This window comes from Amyelois transitella, chromosome 22 (genome assembly GCF_032362555.1).
Source record: "Amyelois transitella isolate CPQ chromosome 22, ilAmyTran1.1, whole genome shotgun sequence".
In the NCBI taxonomy this organism is placed as follows: Eukaryota; Metazoa; Arthropoda; class Insecta; order Lepidoptera; family Pyralidae; genus Amyelois; species Amyelois transitella.
The window spans coordinates 6,201,209-6,224,517 of NC_083525.1; the positions used below are offsets into that span (position 1 = coordinate 6,201,209).

Here is a 23,309-nt window from a genome sequence, read left to right on the forward strand (position 1 = left end):
TACTATTATGCTGTGTTTATCTATTCTAACAATTCCGTTTCGAAGAAATTACACAGATTTGGAGATCCCGTCTACTTTTTACGTCCACTTTTATTATTTGGGATTGTAATTATTAAAACCTCATAAGTTGTAGGCTGTATTGCACCGTAGACTTTGTTAGTTGTTAGGTAATTTTGTGTACGAGTTAAATGTAGGCTAATACACTTGAGGATTCTTCTTTTAGGCGATAGGCTAGCAAGCTGTCACTATTTGAATCTTAATTCCATCATTACGCCATAGAGCTGAACGTGACCTTTTCAGTTTTTGCGAGGCTGTTGGCTCTGTCTACCCCGTAAGGGATAAATCAATCGTAATTATATCTATGTATATATGTTAAAGACATCATTTAGTATTTTATCTTCCCTATTCCGATCGAATGACGTTACAGAAGCAAGACTATACGACAAGAGATCCAGAGCTGATTTAGAAATTTACTACCGAAGATAGCCATGTCGTCAAAGTTGCAAGTAAATATATAAGTATTGTGATGTTTATCTTTAACACTTCTAAGTACAGAACAGTCTAAGTTGCTACATGATAATGACACTCTATGTAACAAAAACTCAATAAATCATAATGTATCAAAATATCTTACAATATTCATATTGGTAACATCGATGAAGTTAAGAGTTTGAATTCAAATGCGTAAGAAAATAAGGTCAAGGATGGTGTATAGAAGAGAATGGAAATATCGTAACTCCATGTACAGTATGATAATTAAAGTGGCCCACTAATTGATAACAATCAGGTCGTTCAACTGAGCGCGTTTAATTGCTTTGTTCCCGTCGCGGTACAAAAAGATCGAAACGTTTCGCGAAATTAAGAACGCGGCCAAATGCCCAAAATTGTGTGAATTTGGTAGAGAAAGGTTGGTTCATTTATTACTGGGTTTACGTCTCCAAAGATCTTAGCTTTCAGGTACGCTATAGTGTTTCAATAAATGTTATGAATATTTTCCTTTGCCTGTAGTGATTACATGGCAGATAAAAAAATCCATGGCACTATCGTACGCTCAGTTTTATTTGTACCATAGGTAAGCACTAATCTCATACGGTTCAGCACACACCAAGAGTGGTGGTTCCATTATCCCGAACCCACTCATAATCTATATGACACGTTGATATTCCCAAATGTTAAAAGTTGTTAGCAGAAAGTTAAAGTTTTCTACATGACCAATGAGAATTTGTTTCACACACAATCACTTGTTTAGTCTAGACCGAACGTACAGACCTACATTATGTTTTACAACGTGCTAACTAATATCCAACAAAAATTACATGTACTTATACACTACGATGTTCACTATAATTTAGTTACAAACTTCTAGACAAATTTATAAGATATATATATAATACGAACCTTTCCACGAAATCTATAAAAATTTTCACAATTTTATAAAAATTGCCCTCTACAGTTAAATTTTTGCAAACCAATGAAATACTACTATACTATACAGCAAATGAAAATCACACTGAAGCAGAGTATAAATCGAATAATCTCGTCAATACATACACCGCAGCACACTGACGTCACAAAGATCAGCACAATATGCAAGCCATATGCCTTGATGGCATTGGACTTGATTGGTCTCTATTATGGTGCATTTGTACCTTTGGATCATCCATACTGAATCGAAATTTCTCTTTCGCATACTTTCCTCGGCATCTGCATAATTCGGCAATAAGGAATGACGTTGCTAGAAAAAGCGGTTAAATCCAAAACGACCAAGGACAACTAACCATACACTTATGCGTACTAGCCATGTACGCCATCGAAGCGACCACGACTACTCCGTAAAGAGTGAGGAAACGGTTCGCTCGCTAAAAACCCTCAATCTATAGCAATATACTTTCAAGGTCTCTCCTTCGATCAAGTGGACTCTCACATCACTTGAGTGCTGCAGTTGATGATGTAATCAAGATTCTTGAAGGTTGAAAGTACTTATTTATGTCATTCGCACTTTCATTGAGAATCTATCCAATGATTTTCTCTTAAATTCTCATCAAAATGTAGGGACATACATACGTATATCGGAATGGAAGAGGTGCGGCACCAACCTTTATTTGATCTCTTTTAGTGTATATTTTGTTGCATAAGGTTTAAAACAAATACCCTAATATGAACCCCGTTGTTAATTAGATCTAATTTTACGTTTTGAAAATGTGATTTCGCAGCTCAATGGACATAGATTGGATAGCCTACATGCCCGACTAAATAGTACAAAATTTGGGAAAACGGGTGCTAAACCTATTTTCCAAAATTGTGTTGTACTCTTTCGTTGTTTTCCACCCCTCGGAAAGGGGCCCGAAGACAGACGTGCTGATGGAACTATGGTAGTACCCACTACTCTGCTGACGCCGGGGTAATGCCGCAATGTTATACGGCCCAGTATCCAAACCGATATTATAAATATGAAATTGTTTTGGTTTGTCTTTCACATTAAAACCACTGAACCAATTGTCCAAAAAAAGTCCACACAAAAAACAAAACATAAATCAGTCACATACATATAATCTGGTGTACGGAGAAAGACATAGGGTAGTTTGAAGCAACCTAGTAAAGCGCTTAATATTAAAATGTGTTTGAAGTCACATAACCATTATTTTTACAATGATAAATTTTTATCCTTGGGAGGCATCGTGGGGCTATAAACTGGCTGACATAACGGCACGTCTACTTCGCACCAGACAAGCCCACACATGAGACGTGACGATCATTCTGTTGGCTCATTCATAATAGCAGTAATTATAAGCATTCATCATTTATGAATGCTTGCGAAATTCAAATTTATCCAAGTGTTACTATCAAAACAGTTTGGTGAGGCGGACATTCAATGTTGCTCGATAATTTTGGGCATATTTAAACGGAGTTCAACAGAGTCTGAAACTCTTCTCCGACAGTCGTTTGGCAGAACTATCATATTCGAACCATTCAGCGACAATATATGTAGTTTGTAGATAACATCTCTATCGACGAAAAAAGCTGAAATCCCGATTTCCCGAACACGAAATATTACCTACAATTATTTTTCAAACGACCATAGAACCGTAAAACAACTATTTAAAACTACTATTCTATTGTAAAACTCATATTATATCTAACTATAATGTAGGATTCGCTTTTCATAATAGGTTTCAGCAAAGAAGTCGCATGTGATGTGCACTTTAGAGGCCAAATTCGCGAGTTGCTTATCAAGGTAGTTAGTCTGCCCAGCTGACAGCCCGCCGGGCCGCTATCGATTGCCGGCGCCCCCTTGCCACGACACGCACACAACAACGAAAGGGCTGAACACTCGTCTGTGCGTGAACTGCATACATACATACGTAGAATCACGTCTACATCCCTTACGGAGTAGACGGAGTATATACAGTCTCAAGATTGAAAGGCCATGTTTACCTTTACAAGCTATTTTAATTCAAAATTTTCAGAACACAATATTTTTGCAGGAGGAAAAAATATCTGGTCGAGGAGACTATTGCATGAGTTGAATGGATAGAGTATATCTGAAAAAAGGAAAGCTTTCCCTGAGTAGAGACTGGACCAAAAATCCCACCACTGGGAATAGACCCAATATCAGGAAGTCTTTCTAAGAGCATTTTTTAAGTAAGTACCTCAGGTGAATACAGTTTAGGTATGTCAATGGTGAAATAGTTATTTTACAAGTGAATAATCTTGGTCAAATGGATTTATTGATTTTATTTCTCATACAGTTCAGAATGAAGCCATTCAGGTTCCGGAGAAAGCATATTATGCCAAGTGATACATAAAGAAGAATCTTATTAAAATATTGTATTTTATGTTCAGATGAATATTCAGAAACAGGATCATATTCCTCCTGGTGTGAGTCTTGGTTACATACTCACCTTTCTTGAGAGAACACCTTTTGGTCATGATATTGGATGTGGTAATACTATACATCAATAAATCTGTACCTTAATTAGCAGTTAGATAACATAGCATAGTAGGTATTAAACTGTTAGTAGGAATACTGATAAGGAAGTATATTCTATAAATTGCTCATAAATTTAGTCACATAATGAGTTTATGGTAGTTGTACCTACTGGATGTATGTATAAAGGGTAATACAAATTAATTTATACTTTACTAGATAATTCCTCAACTACAACTTTTAAAATTCCTATTCTGTTCCATGGCTAAGCCATTAGTTTCAGGTTAAGTTTAGAGCGAGCTTGCATTAAGAGAGTTATAAAGATATATGATGTAGTCTCTGTCAATGAATGCCTCCCGGAAAGAATGATTTTATATAGTATTATACCTCCAAATCCTGAGACTAATAAATAACGAATAAATTCCATAATACAAGTTTAAAAAATATAAACTAATATTAGTAACTACTAGCAGCTTCTGTCTATCTTATGCATATCAAAAAAAAAGGAAAAAAAAACTTTAACTTCTTTATGAAAGCTGAACAAGTTATGATTGTTTACATTTAACATCCAATAAATACTTGTATGTTGATGTGATACTAATTAGCTCATAAAATGTATTTACTTATTATTATCAATGAATTAATTAGTGACACTATTCAAAAACATGTTTGTGGTTGAATAGCTATAATAAATTACTTTTTAGCTATTAGTAATTTATTTATTTTATATCCTATTGAGAGAACTAGATTAATTTCTTAAAGTGTCAGTGTTTAAAAGAGCTAAGGTATAAAATGCTTAGGAAAATAATTTTAGGTACAAAATAGCTAAATATGGTTAAGTTAGTTACCTATGTATGTTATGTACCTTCGTTTATTGTTAACTAATTTCCAAATAACTACCCACATTACAGTTATGTTTAGGCAGAATATGAAACATTTTTAAAGAAATCAATTACATGAATTTTAATGTACAAATCTCATTAAATATTTTTGAAACAAACTATCTTAGACTTACAGCTTTATAGAATTAGACAAATTACTAACTACACATACTTACCTAGTTAACATAAATATTTACTTACTTGTTCGTATTTTTATCCAAAGAACATGTAATCCAGATAAACGGCACTTTTAACGAGTCACACACAAAACACAACACTACAAATTCCAGGCATTATTTCACAAGAGACTAGCAAAAACCACTGTGTACACCGGTATCTTTATTAAAGACACCAATAATACGTGAATGCTGCCAAAAATGTATACAAAGCGCTAAAATCCATGTAATTCTATAACAGATGTCGATTTATTCATGATTTCGCGTTCCGAAGTAAGCGTATCCACTACGGTAACGATTCGTAAACTGAATAGATTTTAAGATGCAAGGGACCGGGTGCGGCGCCACTACTAAGCACAACATCAACCAGTTAAACAACGCCCCGCCGCACGCTCCGGCTTCTTTCGTTCTTTCGATCGACGACGAACGAGCAGGGCCTCAACGAGAACCCTGGAGCCCGATACTAGCAAGGCGAGATTAGTTAGGGATGCGATCTGAGTTTGATTAATGGAAGTGGAAAAACTGATTTTTCAAGCCCAAAATATCGATTTTTCAATAGATATGTAGTTCTTAATCGATGCAGGGAATGTTTCATGTTTGAAATTTGTTATTTAACTTATTTTTAAAGTTTATATATGAAGAAGTATTGGAAGATTTAACTTTATTATGTTATAACACTTTGAAAATAAATGTCTTCTTTCATATCTGATCTGACTTTGTTTATTAAATAATTGTTATTGTCAAATTCCCTGAACTTAAAAAAAAAACCGATTTTACTGGTAAGATATCAGTTATTAATTTATTATGTTATCTATCTTGTTTTTCATAAAATGGATTTCTATTTACATTATTAATGCAAACTTGAAAAAAATCTATTTTCTAGGCATTGTTAAGGACTTCGTTTTTTGTGAATCGATACATTCGCTCACGAACCTGATTTAAAAATCAATGTTTTTCGAGAAAAAATTCCGTTCCTATCTTTCTTTTGGGCTTTTGGGTAAGTAAGGTAATAAAGAACTGCCAATGTCATGGTTTGAAGTGGAACGAAGTTCCGAAATTGGTCGATGGACATCCCTAGGTGAGATCAAAATATTCAACATAATTGGCATTGACAGCAAAGTATAAAGTTGAAGTTGTCAACGTCGTTTGCCGTCAACGTCAGTGTTAAACTTCGAATTTTTTTTTATGCAGTTAAACATTAAAATCGATTATGATAATAATATAGTCCTTAAAAATATTGACGTAAAATCACAGATTTAGAAACTTTACTGTGGGTAAAATATATTATCATGTCTATTTTTTTTCCCCAAAAGTCGAGCCCATAGATTCTCCGTTAACATAGTACCTGCTCGGGAGAGAACACATTATCATAATCACTTTATTTGTAATTTGTATAAGTTTAAAATACTTCTTCTTGGTCGTTACCTTTTTCCACTTTCTCGACTCAAAAAGAGAAAAAAAAGGACTAGACAACATACAAATTGTCTAATAGCAATACTATACGTAACATGCATACAGCCGGTCTATACAAAACGTACAGTGAATTCTTTGATTAGCAGCGACATCTCGTATCGAATAGCTGGAGTATAAATTATTGAGTTTATTAAATAGGATTTGATAATATATGTATAGCCTTAAAATACTACTTTAATTCTTGGATTGGCATCGACATCTCGTATCGAATAGCTGAGATATTAATTAGTTATTCTATTAAATAGTATTTGGTATTTTATAGAGATGGCGTTATAAATTCTACTTAATAGTTATTCTTCCTCTAACTAGATGGCGGCAAACAAGAGTGTTTTCCCACTAGGTGTAAAATTATATATATGTACGTACATACATATAGTCAAGTCTATATCTCTTGCGGGGTAGACAGAGCCAACAGTCTTGTAATGACTGATAGACCACGTTCAGCTTTTTGGCTTAATGATAGAATTGAGATTCAAATAGTGATAGGTTGCTAGCCTAGCTAGTGATTATATGTAGGTATGTACATGTGTAGGTATTTTGATTTCTTTAAGCAAACAAGTCTATTTTCCTATATTTCCTTTTATTGCGCTTAGATTTTAAAACGCTTGCGACAATCTGCCTTTTTAGTAGGTGTTATTCATAATCAGTATAATGTAAACACTACTTCGCTTAAGTTGTTTCAACTCAGTACTTGATTTTATTGCATGTAATAGCCCAGTAAGAGCCCGCTTCAATACTTGCGATATTGCGACACCAGGATTGTGATAATATTGGTACAGATATAGGTAGAAACCTTTCTTAGTTCTTCAGAAACTACAAAGGCTACTTTTTTACTTTTTAACAAAGACAAAAAGTAGTGAACAGATTTAGTTGATAAAAAACACAAGGCTGGACTTGACATTAATCTTTTTTCCCCAAAAGAACGAAGCGTCGGGCAAATTGTTGTAAAACTATTTTCGAAATAAAAAAACAACATTGATAATTACAAAAACGATTTAATTAAATATGCACTGAAAAACTTATACAACAGTCTAAACGAGTAGACTTTCGACAAATCAACTTTGGCAAACAGTAGCGTACAAAAATAAATTTCGGTATTCTCTGAATACGGAACCAAAGCGATATAGTATACCTATATACTATGACTAAAAATAAAATTAAATCATAATAGTTGTGCTATACGTAGGAGAGGAATTTGATGTACAGTCTTGTGAGCTGCAACCATAGATAAAAATATTTGTCTATGCCTGCACCTTGTAGACCCTGGTACACGTGACGTCCTTCGCGGTCATGGTCTGAAAAAGAGAAAATTATAAATCCACAAATATTAAAAAAATGTATAGATAAGTATAAATGTTCGAGTATGCATTAGGCAAAGATACAATTTTTTGAATTTGCTAAGCATTGGGGATGAGTATATAAGTATAAGTGTATAGGTATATAATATAAGTAGTGCCCTTGTAATAAATTTATCTTTAGTTTAAGTTCATTTTGTTTCCTTAATTTATAAAATATATAAATAAAATACCTAATAAATAAACAATGCAAATTTTTGAATTTTTTGTAAATTGACCTCTTCGCAGTAAATCACTGACTACTAACCGATTTTGATGAAACTTAGTTTTTGTACAGTTTCAATATAGGGAATGGGCACAGACTACGTTTTGATAATTCCTATGGCAACGGGACATACAGAAATTTAATCATACGGGAACAAGAGCCCGCGGCGCGAGCGGACTTGAGTACGAAAGCTAGTATTTCATACTTTTACTTGACACTTGGTACCTTTCGTGCATTACTACTAAATACTTAAAATCTCAGCCCTTGAAGAGACAGAAGGTAGACTTACAGCCTTCAGCTCCTCAGGTCCAAACTCCCTCACGTAGGTGACCTCCACGCCGTCGGGAGACTTCTGCACCTGCTTCAGAACGTTGCCGTCCAGCGTGTACACTGACTTCACCTGGAAACAAAAGGTAAGAAATCAATTTTATTAAAAGTCACGTGCAAATTTATAGAAAAGGACTTTAATACAATAGGACCACTCCATCTCTTATCCTTGGATGTCGTTAAAGGCGACTAAAGAATAAGTTTATAAACTTGGAATTCTTGTTATAGGCGATGGGTTAGCTAAATCACTATTTAAATCTCAATTCCATCATTAAGCCTAATAGCTGAACGTGGCCTGACATTCTTTCAAGACCGCTGGCTCCGTCTACCCAGCAAAGGGTTATAGGCGTGATTATATGAATTAATCTATACAACAGTCAAGAGTTTTTTTATTAATCAACCAAAATTACCGTGAATAGTGACCTAAATGCGATTAAAGGCAGGTGTACAATTAAAATAAGTAGGTAGCTGATTTAAAACTTTCGCGATGCATTTTCGCTATTTATAAATATGTACTAAAGTTATAAAATGCGCATGTAACGTACCTTTATTTTATCTCGGACATTTTGAATCATTCTACGTGTAATTAAACGCGCACATAACCGATCGTTACGTGCGCGTTTAATACCTGTAGTATATATTTATAAATAGTTAAATAAGTAGGTACCTACATACATACATACATATAGTCACGTCTATATCCCTTCCGGGGTAGACAGAGTCAACATTCTTGAAAAGACTGACAGGCCACGTTCAGCTTTTTTGCTCGATGATAGAATTGAGATTCAAATAGTGACAGGTTGCTAGCCCATCGCCTAAAAGAAGAATCCCAAGTTTATAAGCCGTTGATAAGGCGACTAAGGGATAGGAAATCCCTTAGTCGCCTTAAATAAGTTGGTGATTGGAATAAAAGGTACTAGCCACGGCGTCGTGCATTCCTTTATAACGCTTAAAGGATTTTCATAATCGGTTCAGTATTTACAAACGAACAACTGCAAAAACGTCGTAAAATTTAATAGACAACAAAACGTGTTTATGCCTCTTAAATTGTATAATTAGATTTAAGTGATGTGACGTCAATAAGTGATACCTTGTATCCAATTTTGAAAATAAATCTATTCTCACACGGTGTTTATAGAATAGATTTATGGCACCAATACAAAAAAGAATAGGACCACTCCATCTCTTTCCCATGGATGTCGTAAAAGGCGACTAAGGTAAGCCTCAACATGTCACTACATGCAGGAACCTCACCTTAGCACCGTCAGCTCTTTCCTCATCGATCTCCTGGCCAGGCACGAACTTGGCTTCGGTGGTCTTGAAGGTGGATGACGTCACTAGGTTGTAAGTGTCCCCCTCCTTCTTCAGCTCCACTGTGGGGGTGACAGCGTTGGCGGCCTTGCGCGTGATGAGGCCCACGCCTGGAAACGAACGGATTTTTATTTATTTATTTGTTTTGGTCATTGTACTTATAATATAACACAATTTGGCTATAGTTACGTCGTCTGGTCTTATGCTGACAATCGAGCCAGTGACTATTTGGTTAATCTTTAATGAATAAATATATAATAGCTGAACATGGCCTATCAATAATTACAAGACGTGATTATATGTATGTATGTTAATATTCAAGTAAAGGTTTCTTGGGATTGTTTTGGGCGATGGGCTAGCAACCTATCTAGCACCACAAATTAAATCTCAATTAAATCATGTTGAAGTTATCCAGCTTCGGTGTTTCTATTGTAGCACCCATCCCTCGTGGTGGCCTTCGAGACTGCTGGCTCTGTCTACCCCGTGAGACGTGGTAAATGTCTGTATTCAGGGCTTCCTGTCACCTGATTTTTATGACGCCACCGGAGTACAAGATACGAAATGATTATGGAATCAGCCACCGTTACAGATAGAACTGCAGTTAAATCAACCAGTTTTACACACACAGGCATATCAAGTTTTTATCCCTTGGAATAGACAGATCCAACGACCATAGGATAAAAATAACACATTCAAAGTAAGGCATATTAATATTTATGGACATTGGAGTCAACTCGTGGACAATGATAGTCACGTTTTCATTCCAAAAAAGCTTAACGACTAACCGCGAACTATGGTTAAGTCAGAATAATATAAATTCCAACTAAGTTCACAGGTCGCCATTGTTTTAACTGTTACCGCTTCCTTTCTATTGTTACTGACATGTTTGTGGAAATACCGTCTAACTTGACAACCAATCTCAATAACCGACAATCATAGGTTGATTCATAGAAATTAAAACTACTGAAAGGACAGGTCAGAGATCTAACAGAGCTGTATTGAATTTTAATAAAATAACACGTAAAATGTGGTTTTATTTCAATTGGCCGATGACATCCTGCCTGAGATAAACGGCTGGTGTACACACGGGCGGAACCGCGGGCAACAGCTAATTTCAAAATTAAAAAAAAATATTATGGAATACTTCATATCTATATGATATTTGTTATATCTTTTGGCTTCACAACATTGGTTGTCAGAAAACTAAGTTTACTGCCGCTTCGAAAGTCAATAATATGCATCCGACATAATCCATAAGCCGTTAAGTAGGTATGACCCTAAGCCGCAGTCTTTATTTGGAAGACATTATATTTCATTCTTCACAGGACGAGCGATACGTGATGCGGTTGTCTAAGAAATGATAGTCGATACTATATGAAGCAATATTACTGACGTTCGTTTACTACAGGTAAAATCGTATATCTTTTGTCTCAAATGCGGATCCAGATTTAAAGGTATTGATGTACGATTTGTGTATTATATCTATTCATTTCTGTGCAATAAATACTATAACTACTATCTAATACCTGGTAAGTTAGGTTTGTAATTATGTGGCATATGGATTAATGGTAAGTATCTAATGAACATTACTTAATTTCGTTTTAGCTCAACTCAAGCTGTGTTAAAAAAATTCTCATGAGGCCATCTCATATGAAGCTTTGCGATAAGTAGTGTTCGGAAAATAAGTGGTGTTGATGTCAAACCATTAGCAAGCCAGGGTCTCAAACGAAAATTACAACCATCCATTTTAATAAACATCTATCAAAAATGTGATCCCGATTAGGTATTGAAACCATTTTCGCATTCAACTGTCAAAATCCAGTCCGGTCTGAACCGGTTTTGCGAACTTATGCGCAAGAGTCCCCAAAGCCGCATACCTCGCCCCGTGGACCGCAGAGACCGGTCGGTTAACCGCCGGGAATTCAGACCGCTGTAAAGTGATATAGGGTTAATGTGGGTATAGACTGAGGTATAACGGAAAATTACGTGCTGTGACTGATAAGTAGTTATAGATTATCGTTGTTAATTGAGAATTATTTTATGAGAAGCTTCCATGAAAGCAAGCGAAGAAAAACATTTAGTGCCGGCTGCTTCTCTTTCTGCGCAGATTGTACGTACCGTACATACATAGAAATAGTCACGTCTATATCCCTTGAGGGGTAGACAGAGCCAACAGTTTCGAAAAGACTGAAACTCCTCGACCAGCTGTATGGCTTCGTGATGGAGTTGAAATTGTTGGTTTTGTCTACCCGGCAAAGGATTCAGACGTAATAATATGTATGTATTTATGCCTTAGTAATCTTTTACGACATCCATGGAAATGATATGGAGTAGTTCTATAAAATGCCGCAACCAAACCTAAATACTTAGTATTACTTGAAAACCTACCACCTACCCACCTACCAAAAGCTTTGGATGATATTTCTACATTTTTACCAACTTCAAAAAGAAGGAGGTTCTCAATTCGATTGTATTTTTCATACACAATGATTCTGTGCTCCGATCTCCACATTTGAAAAAGTTTATGAAATACATATGTTTTTTGAAGTGGGTTTCTACTATACTGGGCACCACGGCGCCTATTCTATTTATGTTCTTAAATTATCAGATAAAAACAATAATCCATCATCACGTCGGAAAAGATTAGGAACATCCAAAGTGCAGCGTCTAAAATTGCAACCTTCCCGGATCCTAGATTACGATATCACTATAAAATAATAATCTTATGTTTGTCTATCTGATCCTTCTTATCATATCTGAACACAAAACGATAGAAATCAATAAACATCGGGAGGGTACTACTGATTTAGTTTCCAGGTTAAAAAAGAAATTATTTCTCAAATGAGTCTAGACAGATGTTTATGTTTGTAAATGATCAAATTATTCGTGATCTTCCTGCATACTGCTGGTTGAGAAACGCCGCTTTATCTTTTGAACTGAACCTATCTTAAATCTTTAAAGTCTACTTTTGATACCGAAAATGTATTGTTTGCCTGGGATTTTACTATGTGCGCGTAAAGCGGCGGGTAATTTTTTTTTTAAATTTAGTAGGTACACAACGTAACTATCATTCATTCAATAATTCTTCCAATCAGTTAAGATGAATGAAAATATACAGAAATCAATAGGTTCGCATTCCCAATCTGCCATTGGTCGACCTCTCCCGTAGTCTTACGCCATTGGTCCCCTTGATATGGTGTGACGTCAAGGTTAACGACCTTTCTATTGGCGCAATTTTTCAATTTATGATCCATTACTAGTAAAAGGAAACTAAATAACTATGGGTAAGTATTGTGTAGGCATTTGTGACGTTATAAAGCTATGAATAGAATAGGCGATAAGATGAAGTGCTCCTTTATTAAAATAAATTATCAAATTAGCTTTTTGTAATAGAATACATCTTAGATCTATTAGTAAATATATTTTGAACATAAAGTAAAATGTTGATAACCTTAAAAACAGATAGAACCGCAACCAACTTTTGAAAAATGATAAAGGTATAGATAGTATCAAACAACACACCTAAGGTTGAGTGAAGTAAAAAAAAGTAACGGGCAGATAGGTACAACATCTTTCCATGATCCGTGCATTCTTCTTTGGAGTTATATCATAACACTTTTCATGCAATACATACCAGTTTAGAGTACTGATAACGTCCAAATATATCATATCTATTTGTAAAACTGCGACGAATCTTTCAAAACAAAATAATCACAACGCGTGGGGCCAAAGCCGTGGGTTAAAATCATTGTTGCAGTGATAGATGTCGTGCTGTCGAGGTTACTAATAATAGGGGTTCAATGTCCAGTTGTAATTACAATCAGAACGAATATAATATACTGACAAACAAGCTGTACGTTTTGTTTAACTAGTTACATTGAACGGTGTTCATTAAATTTAACAATTTCTCGAAAAATAACTCGAAATTCTCCGGAATGTTACCTTAAAATGCAAATCAATGATTTAGTAACATTGCAATTAATTAAGGATTCGAATAAATAGGATTAAAACAAACAGTTAGAATTTTATTTGATCGTCCTGACTAACTAACAGTTTTTTAATGTAAATTTATTGATAATAAGGTTACATTTGCTGGCCTAGGAAATCCAGCAGCAATAGAAAATGAAACAAATAGTGAAAATAATCGGCGTGGGCTCAAAACAGACAACCACATCCGCAAATCTGTCTCCTTTAAATTGTCTCTCGGAAAGGAAACGCCTGATATCTCGTTATTGGCAAATGAATCACTAAAAAATGTGTTTGGAATTATAAGGCGACGGCAGGAGATCAATTTATGAGCAACCATGACCAGATTGAGGAAGGCTTTTTCTAGCAAATCAAAATCGATCTATTCTGGACAGTTTTATAACAGATTTAAATTGATCAGAGGTAGCTCTTCTTCCGGGTGTCGGTAATCTAAATATCTATATCAATCAGAACCTAAAATAAAAGATCTTGAGTTGGGCACTGACTACAGTAAGAACCAAATTTGGTGTTAATGTTCCTAGTGAAGTGTAAGGAACCACCATATCTAAAAGAGTTTATTCCAAATCTTCCACGAAAAGGAACATAAACTGGTTCAATTGGTTGGAGCTTAATTGTAGTAAAATATAAGTTACTCATTTCAAAATCATCAATCGCTACATAAATAACAATACAGCCATCCAAATCTAGCATACTAACAGCTACAAACCACCGGAACAGCATACATTTATAGAAAACGTCTCGTCTCTTATTGGCAGCAATTGGAGTTGATTGTCGGCCATTTTACTACAATTGAACGACCAATGGGGGTAATAGCGTTGAGGATATTCACATGCGATCTCCATAATTACAAGGATCGGTGCGGGTCTTTGATGCATCGGATGGAATCTGAGAGCTATTTTTGTCGAACAGATTGGTGCAGGGACACTGGCTGATACAATTTTAGAAGTTAGTCTTTTTTTGTTGTTAGGACGTCTTTAAAGAGTTTAGATACAATTGAATAACTACACCATAATTCTTCAAAATATTTATATAAGGATACATGCTATGATTTGATAGACAGTGAAAGTCCTCAGATACGAATCTCAACTTTAGATCAAATATGCCTAGGAACTTGTTTTTTACGTTATACACAATTTGCATGATACTAATGTCAGCTTCTATATGACTATGTTAGGTAATAGGTAAATTATAGGCAATAAAATCCAGCTTAATAGTTTTAAACCCATTGACACAGATCCAAAGTTCACAATTTATCAATGGTTAATCCAGCGAAGCCTCTGATTCAAGATTTATAACTGGTTGTAAAACTGCAAGGAGATTAAACGATAAAAATATCGAAACTTACGATAGGAAGGATTAAATTTTAGTTAACGATATTATATGAGTAGATATAATCACTTTGTTGCAAGGGATATAAAATATACCTAACAGGATATAGCATATAACTAAGGTTTCAGACAAAACAATCGAAGCAACTCGTGAAACATAATAATAACAGACATTCGTTTGGCTCTATTTTGCCTGATTCTGGTCAAATGTAGTAAGAACTTCCTGCATAGGTAAAACAAATGACGGTTACTAATGGTTCGTATATTTTGGGAACTATAGAAGAAAATTACACTACCGAACTTAATTTCAACGCGAATGATTTCAACAAAATTTTATACAATTGGAATAAAAAAGAGACCCCTATACCCTCAACTCTCAAGCAACCGACAGTAATTGACCCTAAATGTACTAAGCTCTTTACGGAATCAGGGCTCTGTGACGAAATTGATGAGAATCAGATTTGAGAACTTACATTTTTTAAATTTTGAAATTTAAAGCAAATGATTATGTTTACCTACTACCATCAACTCACTTGTAACGTTTTAACTGAATGCTTACATGTCACGAATAACATGATTTGATCAAATAACTGATTTTTTGCAACTGAGCTTGTAAATAGAGGTAGTTATGTGCTTGAGAAGTCCAAGGTTAAACGGAAGGCCAATCATCTTCGGGGTTGCCAAGGCTTTATATTTTTCTATCGTGTTGAGATTTTTTTTTCCGGACAAATCAGAAATATTGATTCAAATTTTGTTTACGTGTACAATATTTGCAGTTGGCATCATTCCGAGGAACGAAGTGGGCGCTAAGTCCAAGGTGCAGTTAATTTATTTTTACCGCGGTTCGTGAAGTCAGTCAACGACAGTTTGATGAAAATATGTTGTTGTATTAAGAATATAATGTAATTTCAACAATAACAACATTGATAACAACTTGATGACGTATATTTTAACCTGCACTTTTGGCAACAATAGCTAAGAGCACGCCGTCTAAAAGGGGAAATGAATTGAATACGTAAGGCCAAGCCACTGAAAATTATGATAAGTGTATGCAATGCAGCATATATAATATGGAAGTATTATTATTATGGATTATTATAATTAAGGAAGAATATTTAAGAATATAATCGCTCACTTATAACATGAGACCTAAAATTGCTAAAATTTTGAGACCTAAAATGTTATTTCAAAGAGTAAGAAAAGAAAAATTCAAATCGATGAACCCACTTGGGTACGAGTGGAATGTATGTGACCATTTAGAGATAACATTCACTTAATAAAATAAATACCTAACCTAAATGATAGTTTTATCAATTTTATGGCTCTGTTTATATGAAGTGCCTTTATGGCCGTAACCTTCGTCTTTATCTCGCTTAGTAACGTGAGTGCAATGGAATTCTGCACAAAAATGAGCATGTTCACTAAAATAAGTTGCTTTGCCAACAATAATCCGTGCATATCTGAATTGATGAGGGAAATTTTTCCAATGGAAATCCAATGGAAATGAAATGAATTTTCAAATTCCAATGGAAATCAAGTCTTTTTTCTTACTTTCAAATATAAATTTTCCTCAAGACGTCGAACTCACCTTTGATTTTTGTTTTTGTCAAGCATCAATCTGAATTATAATAATTTGGTAAATATATTGTATTACCAATATTTATTTTCAAGACTGTTGGCTCTGGTTAATCCGTTAAAGATAAAGACGTGGTCATGTATATGTACGTACCAACCTGCTAACGTATAAACTTGTCTGTTTTAACGCACACAGGCTTTTCGTTGACGCAAAATATAGTTACTAATAAGAAAGTCTTCCATAGGTACTATCATCTTTCATAATAAAACCATTATCAATAATATAAATCAATTCGTCTTCGTCAACATACGGACATCGATATTAAGCTAATCAAAGTGGTCATTTTGACTACCATTCAATAAGTGAAATTAATTCTGATTGATCACTTTGGTAGGTATGTAGATACGACGGTGTTAGTCTGGCCAGCTCTGAATAATAAACCTCTTACATGTTTCCTTAAGAAACTTCATATTTTCATGCTCTTACGGTGAGGGAAAACATTGTGAGGAAACCTGCACATTCAGGGAACTGGATGTGTAACTATGATCGATTCAACATATGGTCAGGTTTACCTGCAAAGGTTGTGGAGGTCAGATGGGAGTCACTTTACCTAAAAATTCGATTCACCCAATCCAGGATCCATGGTCAAAAGCAAACCTCGGGCAGGAGCCCGCAGCCAAACCACTCTGGAGACTACTCCAGAGTAGTGAGGAACTAGGAGGAAGAAAATGACAGAACAACCTGTCAGATCAGTAACTTTTTGTGTCGGTTCCAAGGTAAGTAGTAAATTTTTTCTTCAAATTCACGACGAAGTGTTAACCGTGCGTCTGTGTTTAACAACCGGAGTTTTGCCATACCCCGTTATGTTTAAATACAGTGTAGAGTTGAAGTCTAAAGTTAAGTAAGTATTCCAAGTTTTTTACTAACATTAAAGACCGGTTTGCAAAGGAAATGATTCACAGAATAGATATCAAGATTCGTCTAAAATTAAGTTACTTAAATTACAAGTCATGCAAAAATTACACGATGTAATTTTTTTGTTACTATTAAAATTAACTAAAATTGACACGGACGCAGCTAGAAGAGACTAATTGGTCAGATATAATAACATCTAAGTAAAAGAAAAATAATTACAAACGCATTATTAGACAGTAGGTAGTCCAGAATTTTTCATTAAAACAATAGCTAATTTTTTAAATAAAACCTTTAATTTTTCATGAATATCCAACTATATAAGATAAACTTACATACATATACTTATTTCTAATAAAGCTAATAAAATTTAATTTTGTGTCTAGTTAAAACCTGAATCAGACATAACACGCAAAGCGAAGTGTTTTTAGGTATACAAAGCCCTCTTTGCTAATACGTAAATATACTTTATATAAACAATTTATTAATCGCTAAAAGTAATGAAATTCCGTAAGTATTCAATAAAAACAGGATAACAAGTCGTAAAGATATGAAGTCATAAAAATTATAAGGTGAGTTGTTGATATACTGTTGCAAATATTACTAAGAATCGATTCTCAGTAGAATGATAACGAATAACGTTTAGTTATTCGATCATCATGACGAAATCGATTGAATCGGCCTTTATCTAAAGTGTTAACAGTTCAAATTGAAACATTCTTGAGTAATACAGTATTCTTCGTTATATAGTTTTGATTATAATAATGAATGAGTGAAGCCTTAGTCATTAACATACTTAATTATAATAGGCCATGTTTACTTTCGGAAAATTTTGTAATGGAGTTTTAATTAAATCAAATAAGCATGCAAATATTAATTTTTTTGCGATGCGTTTTATTGGTTGGGTGGCACCTTAATTTATACTAATGAGATAACAAACAAGAAAGACGTAAGATTCCTATCCTAGAATGTCACTCCATATTGTTATTCTAGGTTGTAACAATATCGTAAAGAGAGTGAGACCAAGCAGGAGTAAAACCACAGTCAAAAGGACTGGGTGTGTAATCGATAACTTAATAGAAACTTAACTTAAAAGAGAGGACATTAAATTACTTATCACCTTATCCAGAAGTTCCTTAAAGTAAATTGAAGCATTCTTGACCTGACCTTTAACCAAAAATCCCAATTTTGGTCAAGGCGATTTCGTCTAGGCATTACCTATTTACTGCCCTGAAAATTTCCTTTTTAATCTGTTTTTGCTCATTTAATAATCTTTCCGGCATGTTTTTTATAAGATTTAATATACTTTTTTTATTACTTTATCGAATTTACTGAAAATTGATAAATGTCTTTATCTTGAAACATCTGACATCAGCTACTATCAAAAGGTGGTTTTATTTGGCAAAATGAGTTTCAGAAAAATTTCCATTAAGTAACTAATCCTAATGGGTGTAAAGGTTACAAAATGTAGTCAAACGTTTTTGATGATTCATTCTTTATCGTCAATACAATGGAAAACTTAAAGGAAACTGATAAAAATTATTGGAAATATGTAACATGAGGAAATGAAAGTAAGTACTTGTTATTGAGAAGTGTTTAAATTACTTAAAGGTATTTAGTATTGGAACTAGATCACCAAATTTTAATAAATAAATAAATATATACGGGACGGAATCTCTTAATAAACTTGTGAAATTTAGTTTGTATCATTGCATGGTATTTTCAGACCCGTTTTAGAAAAGGATTTTCTTACTGATCTCCGTTTAGAAGTCTATACTTCATGTTTATAGTCGGCTACAAACTCATATGTTTTCCTCTTATAGGTAGTTTATTGTAGATTTTCCTTTCATTTCATACTGATAAGTAGGTATATAAAATGATAAGATTTACAGGTGTCCGGATCAAACATGTCTGTCATTTACTCAAACCCTTTTGCAACCTCTTGTTACCTAAGTACGTAAGTTAAGGCTAAGAAATTTAATATAAACCAGTTTTTAATTTGGACCAAGCCTAATACGTTTAAGAAAACCGCATTCAAAAGAGAGCAATAGTTTTTGCGTTATACAAGTACAAACATATGTAGATCCCCCACGGATGTGGATGTAAATTCACCTAACACACCCACTTTGCTATTGTTACTATTTTAGTTATTATCGCTTGTATTGATATGATAACAAGCCGGTAATACTCTTGTATTGCCCATATCGATGTGTTTCACATGTCAGATAGTAATCTTATCGTTTTTTTTAAAGTACCAAGATACCGTACAGCCCCACCTACGTGTTGGCAAATTTTGGCTTATAAAATATATCGATTATATTTTTTAAAAAGCTCAGTGTCTTAATGTGATGTCGTCCAATCAACTTGGGGGATATGGTCACGTTTGTGTCCCTTACGGGGTGTACTACAGAGCCAACAGTCTCGAAAAGACTGAAAGGCCACGTTCAGCTGTATTGCTTAATGATGGAATTGAGATTCAAATAGTTACAGGTTGCTAGTCCATCCCCTACTAGAAGAATTCCAAGTTTATATATAGCCTTTTCCTTAGTCACATTTCACAACATCCCTGGGAGATTGAGTGCTACTATTCTCAAGTGCTGGGAACCACACGGCATTAATTGTATGTACAGTATGCTTGAAACGTACTTTCAGTATTTTCAAGTCGTGATTATATGTATGTAAAATCGCTTAAAGCAAGCAAAAAATATTGAATAACGGTCGCGCGTCATTTGCAAACAAATTAAAGTAAACATGTTTTATTATGTTCACCGACGTCCAAGTCCAAGGTCTTCGGAGCAGACTGTCTCGAGATTGCATTATCAGACAGGTCACGACCACCACCTCCTTACCTATGTTATTACTATTATATACCTACGTAGGTATACAAAAGGTACGCTAATCCACACTAATAATAAAGAGAAAATATTTGTATTTTTGTATGTTACCGTACCGTTTTCGTATGTTATATGTACAAATTTGACAAATTTTTACGAAAATTGGGACATATTTCACAGACCTTCAGTTATGACATAGGCTACTTTTTTCTGGAATTTCTCACGAGCGCGAAGACCTGCGCGGAAGCAAGTTAATTATACTATTACAAAGGATTTACCAACTTCGAGATCGTGGTCATAGGTGCGCCTACTCTGGGCTCCTCTCCAGAGAGGTGAAGGAACATGTTAAAAGGTTATATAAAATTTATTTTAGCTACCTGTCACTATTTGAATCTCAATTCTGTCACTAAGCCAAACAGCTAAGCGTGGCCTATCAGTCTTTTCAAGACTGGTGGCTTTGTCTACCCCGCTAGGGATATAGACGTGATCATATATAAGTATGTATGTAAAATTTATTATAGGTAGTATGGGTAGATACATAATTAATCTCTTATAACGATTAAACTTCAACGTAATAGACCAATTTTGATTAAATTTGGCGCCGTGGGGTTCCAGTCGCTAGGACCTCGAGCATAAGAGCGAGCTGAATATATTAATGAGATTTCGGGAATATACAGCGAAAATTTTTCTCTGTGTTGTTAATCAATCCATTAAAGTCTATATGAGACCTGATTCCACTATTTCTTTTTATCTTATTATAATTATGTACTAAGTTGTTTTCGGTTATGCGTGAAAATTAACAAATAAAAATGAAATATAATATATCCTTTCATACAAAAAGCGCTTATAACAGAATCGCTTTCTACTGCAATTCTCTCCCCAATTTTTCAAAGTTGCTTAATACCGTTATTTTTTTTTGTATTATGTATATGCTCATATTGTTACATAGGTATATTACATCAATCATTCATCAATGTGGTTTTACGTTTTATTTATCTTGTCCATGAGGAAACAAATTAGAGGGTTGAATACTTGTTGTGACGTCCATTCTTTTTAATGGACAAATGAGTGTGAAATGCCCACACTGTAATTTTCTAAATTATACAAAACTAGACAACAGTCTACTGAACTACCCTGGAGTTTGTTTTCGTGAAAAGTCATTAGAAAAAAAGAGTCATATACTTAAGTATTCAAAAAAGGTATAATTGATCTCGGTGCCAAATTTATAGTTCGGCCCATTAGGAGCAGTTTTTCTTAAATGGTGTACATGGAAATGTGGATTGTACCTATTCAAAGTTCAAGCTAACATCGTGAATTTATGCTATATTACCTGTGAAAAAGTGTTATGACAAAACTGAAGAGGTTTTGCATTAGTTTATTTTTTTATAATGTTTATATCTATATTGAGAAAAAAATATTTTATTGACTTTTCGTGTGAACTTGTTGATTTATTACTATGATTTATTGTAGACTTATTATATTGAATAAAAATATCAATAATAGGTATATTTAAAATTACACAATTTATATTTAAATTTTTTAGCTATAAATTAACAAATGAACAAATCTAACTATTTTGAAAATGATGTTTTTATAAGAAATAGGAAAGCTTTATATAGGAAGGTCTATAAATCTTTGATGTGATGGACTTATAAGTGATCGATTACTACGTAGCATTTTTATACCGATTAAATATCGAGTAAAATAACACAATCATTATTCCTAATGGATTTTGTACGACCGGCTAGCTCGGCAAATAATAGGGTTGTCACCCCTATTCAAATGTTCAAAGCATAGCTACTTACAATGGGTGACGGACTGTTTTGTTAAATATTAAAAGGAACACATTTTTATCCTAAGTTAAGTACCTAACCTATTTACCTATTTCATAAAATATTAATAAGAACGCTGTTACCCCGACGACGTCATCTGAGTACCATAATTAGGTACCTATGTGGGTAGGTACAGTATGTCTACGACAACGGTCAAATTATCTTCTAGGCTAAAACTAGACTTGCAAAAAATTCTCTGTTAAAAGCTATCATGCATACGAAGATCGAGCGAATAATCCCACAAAAAATCTCATAATAACAGCTCTGCTCGCAGATATCTGTGACAAGAAATGTAGCTCTTGAACGCGACGCAACAGCGCAGCGCCGGCCGGCGTTTTCGCAAACATATTGACCGGAATAAAACTAAATATAAGAGTTAAAAAGACTCACCAATAGCCTTCATGAACTCGTCGAAGTTCTCCGACGATGTCATTTTGTACTTCTTGCCGAGGAAATCCATTTTAGAATAATTAATCTAGTTTCTTAGGATATATAAAAATAAGTTAGGTATGTCAACACCGGCTTGCGGCTAAAACTATAATGAGATGTGGATTCCAGTCGCGCTTTGGGTCGGCTCGGCGCATGTGTGAACGAATGAGTGAATGGAATGACTTGGCAGCCATATTGGTTTATCACACAGTATGGAAAGTGCAGAAGGTATACATATTGCCGTATTTCATTGATTTTTTAATTGGTATTTCAGAGTTTTTGTCAATTGTTCGCTGATTTTATAGATCCGCTGCCTATTGGTTGCAATATTGTGCGATTTAATTGTATTTTTCTTCGTAACTTTTGTTTAACATGCTTATGACTTTCTTATTTTTAAATTTGTGATTTTAGTTTCAGCCAGTATTTTAAAATCATTAGTTGTTAGAAATTACTAGTTTTTTTAAATAATATAAAATTACAAATAAAATATTTGAAAATTCTATTTATATTAATTTAACATCTTGGGTAACATTTTGCTCACTCAATTATGTACAACCTACATTATGTACCTATATGTTTTGTATGACATAATGTTTATTTGTTTAAATATTCATTTTTTTTTTGACATAGCTATATAACAAAATCTGTATAACACTAATTAGGCTATGTGAGACTTTTTTGTAATTAATTATTTATTCAAGTGTTAATTCTGTAATTTCCCTATGCTAATGATAACGAAGTGAAGTGAGTCACGA

At 34.2% G+C, this 23,309-nt stretch overlaps 2 protein-coding genes across 2 annotated transcripts in view; both read right to left on the bottom strand.

The window, feature by feature from the left end:
• LOC106129934 (unconventional myosin-XVIIIa) overlaps positions 1–5,458 on the bottom strand; it is a 188,884-nt gene extending 183,426 nt beyond the window's left edge. The window contains exon 1 of the mRNA XM_013328646.2: positions 5,011–5,458. The gene's annotated coding sequence lies outside the window, so the exon portion shown is untranslated. The remainder of the gene's footprint in view (positions 1–5,010) is intronic.
• A 1,975-nt stretch (positions 5,459–7,433) lies between these two features.
• On the bottom strand, positions 7,434–22,683 carry LOC106129969 (sodium/calcium exchanger regulatory protein 1). The gene is made up of 4 exons (XM_013328698.2): positions 22,516–22,683; positions 9,600–9,766; positions 8,308–8,418; positions 7,434–7,753 (listed from the first exon to the last, which is right to left on the bottom strand). The coding sequence occupies exons 1-4, from the start codon at positions 22,583–22,585 to the stop codon at positions 7,700–7,702; spliced, it is 402 nt and encodes a 133-aa protein (XP_013184152.1). The 5' UTR covers positions 22,586–22,683; the 3' UTR covers positions 7,434–7,699.
• Positions 22,684–23,309: the final 626 nt, after the last annotated feature.

Excerpts from the sequence above, each read along its gene's own strand:
- LOC106129969 (XM_013328698.2), bottom strand. The coding sequence starts at position 22,585 with ATGGATTTCCTCGGCAAGAAGTACAAAATGACATCGTCGGAGAACTTC. Across the intron at positions 8,419-9,599 it reads AAAGAGCTGACGGTGCTAAG|GTGAAGTCAGTGTACACGCT; the intron begins GTGAGGTTCCTG and ends TTTTGTTTCCAG. Across the intron at positions 7,754-8,307 it reads GACCTGAGGAGCTGAAGGCT|ACCATGACCGCGAAGGACGT; the intron begins GTAAGTCTACCT and ends TCTCTTTTTCAG.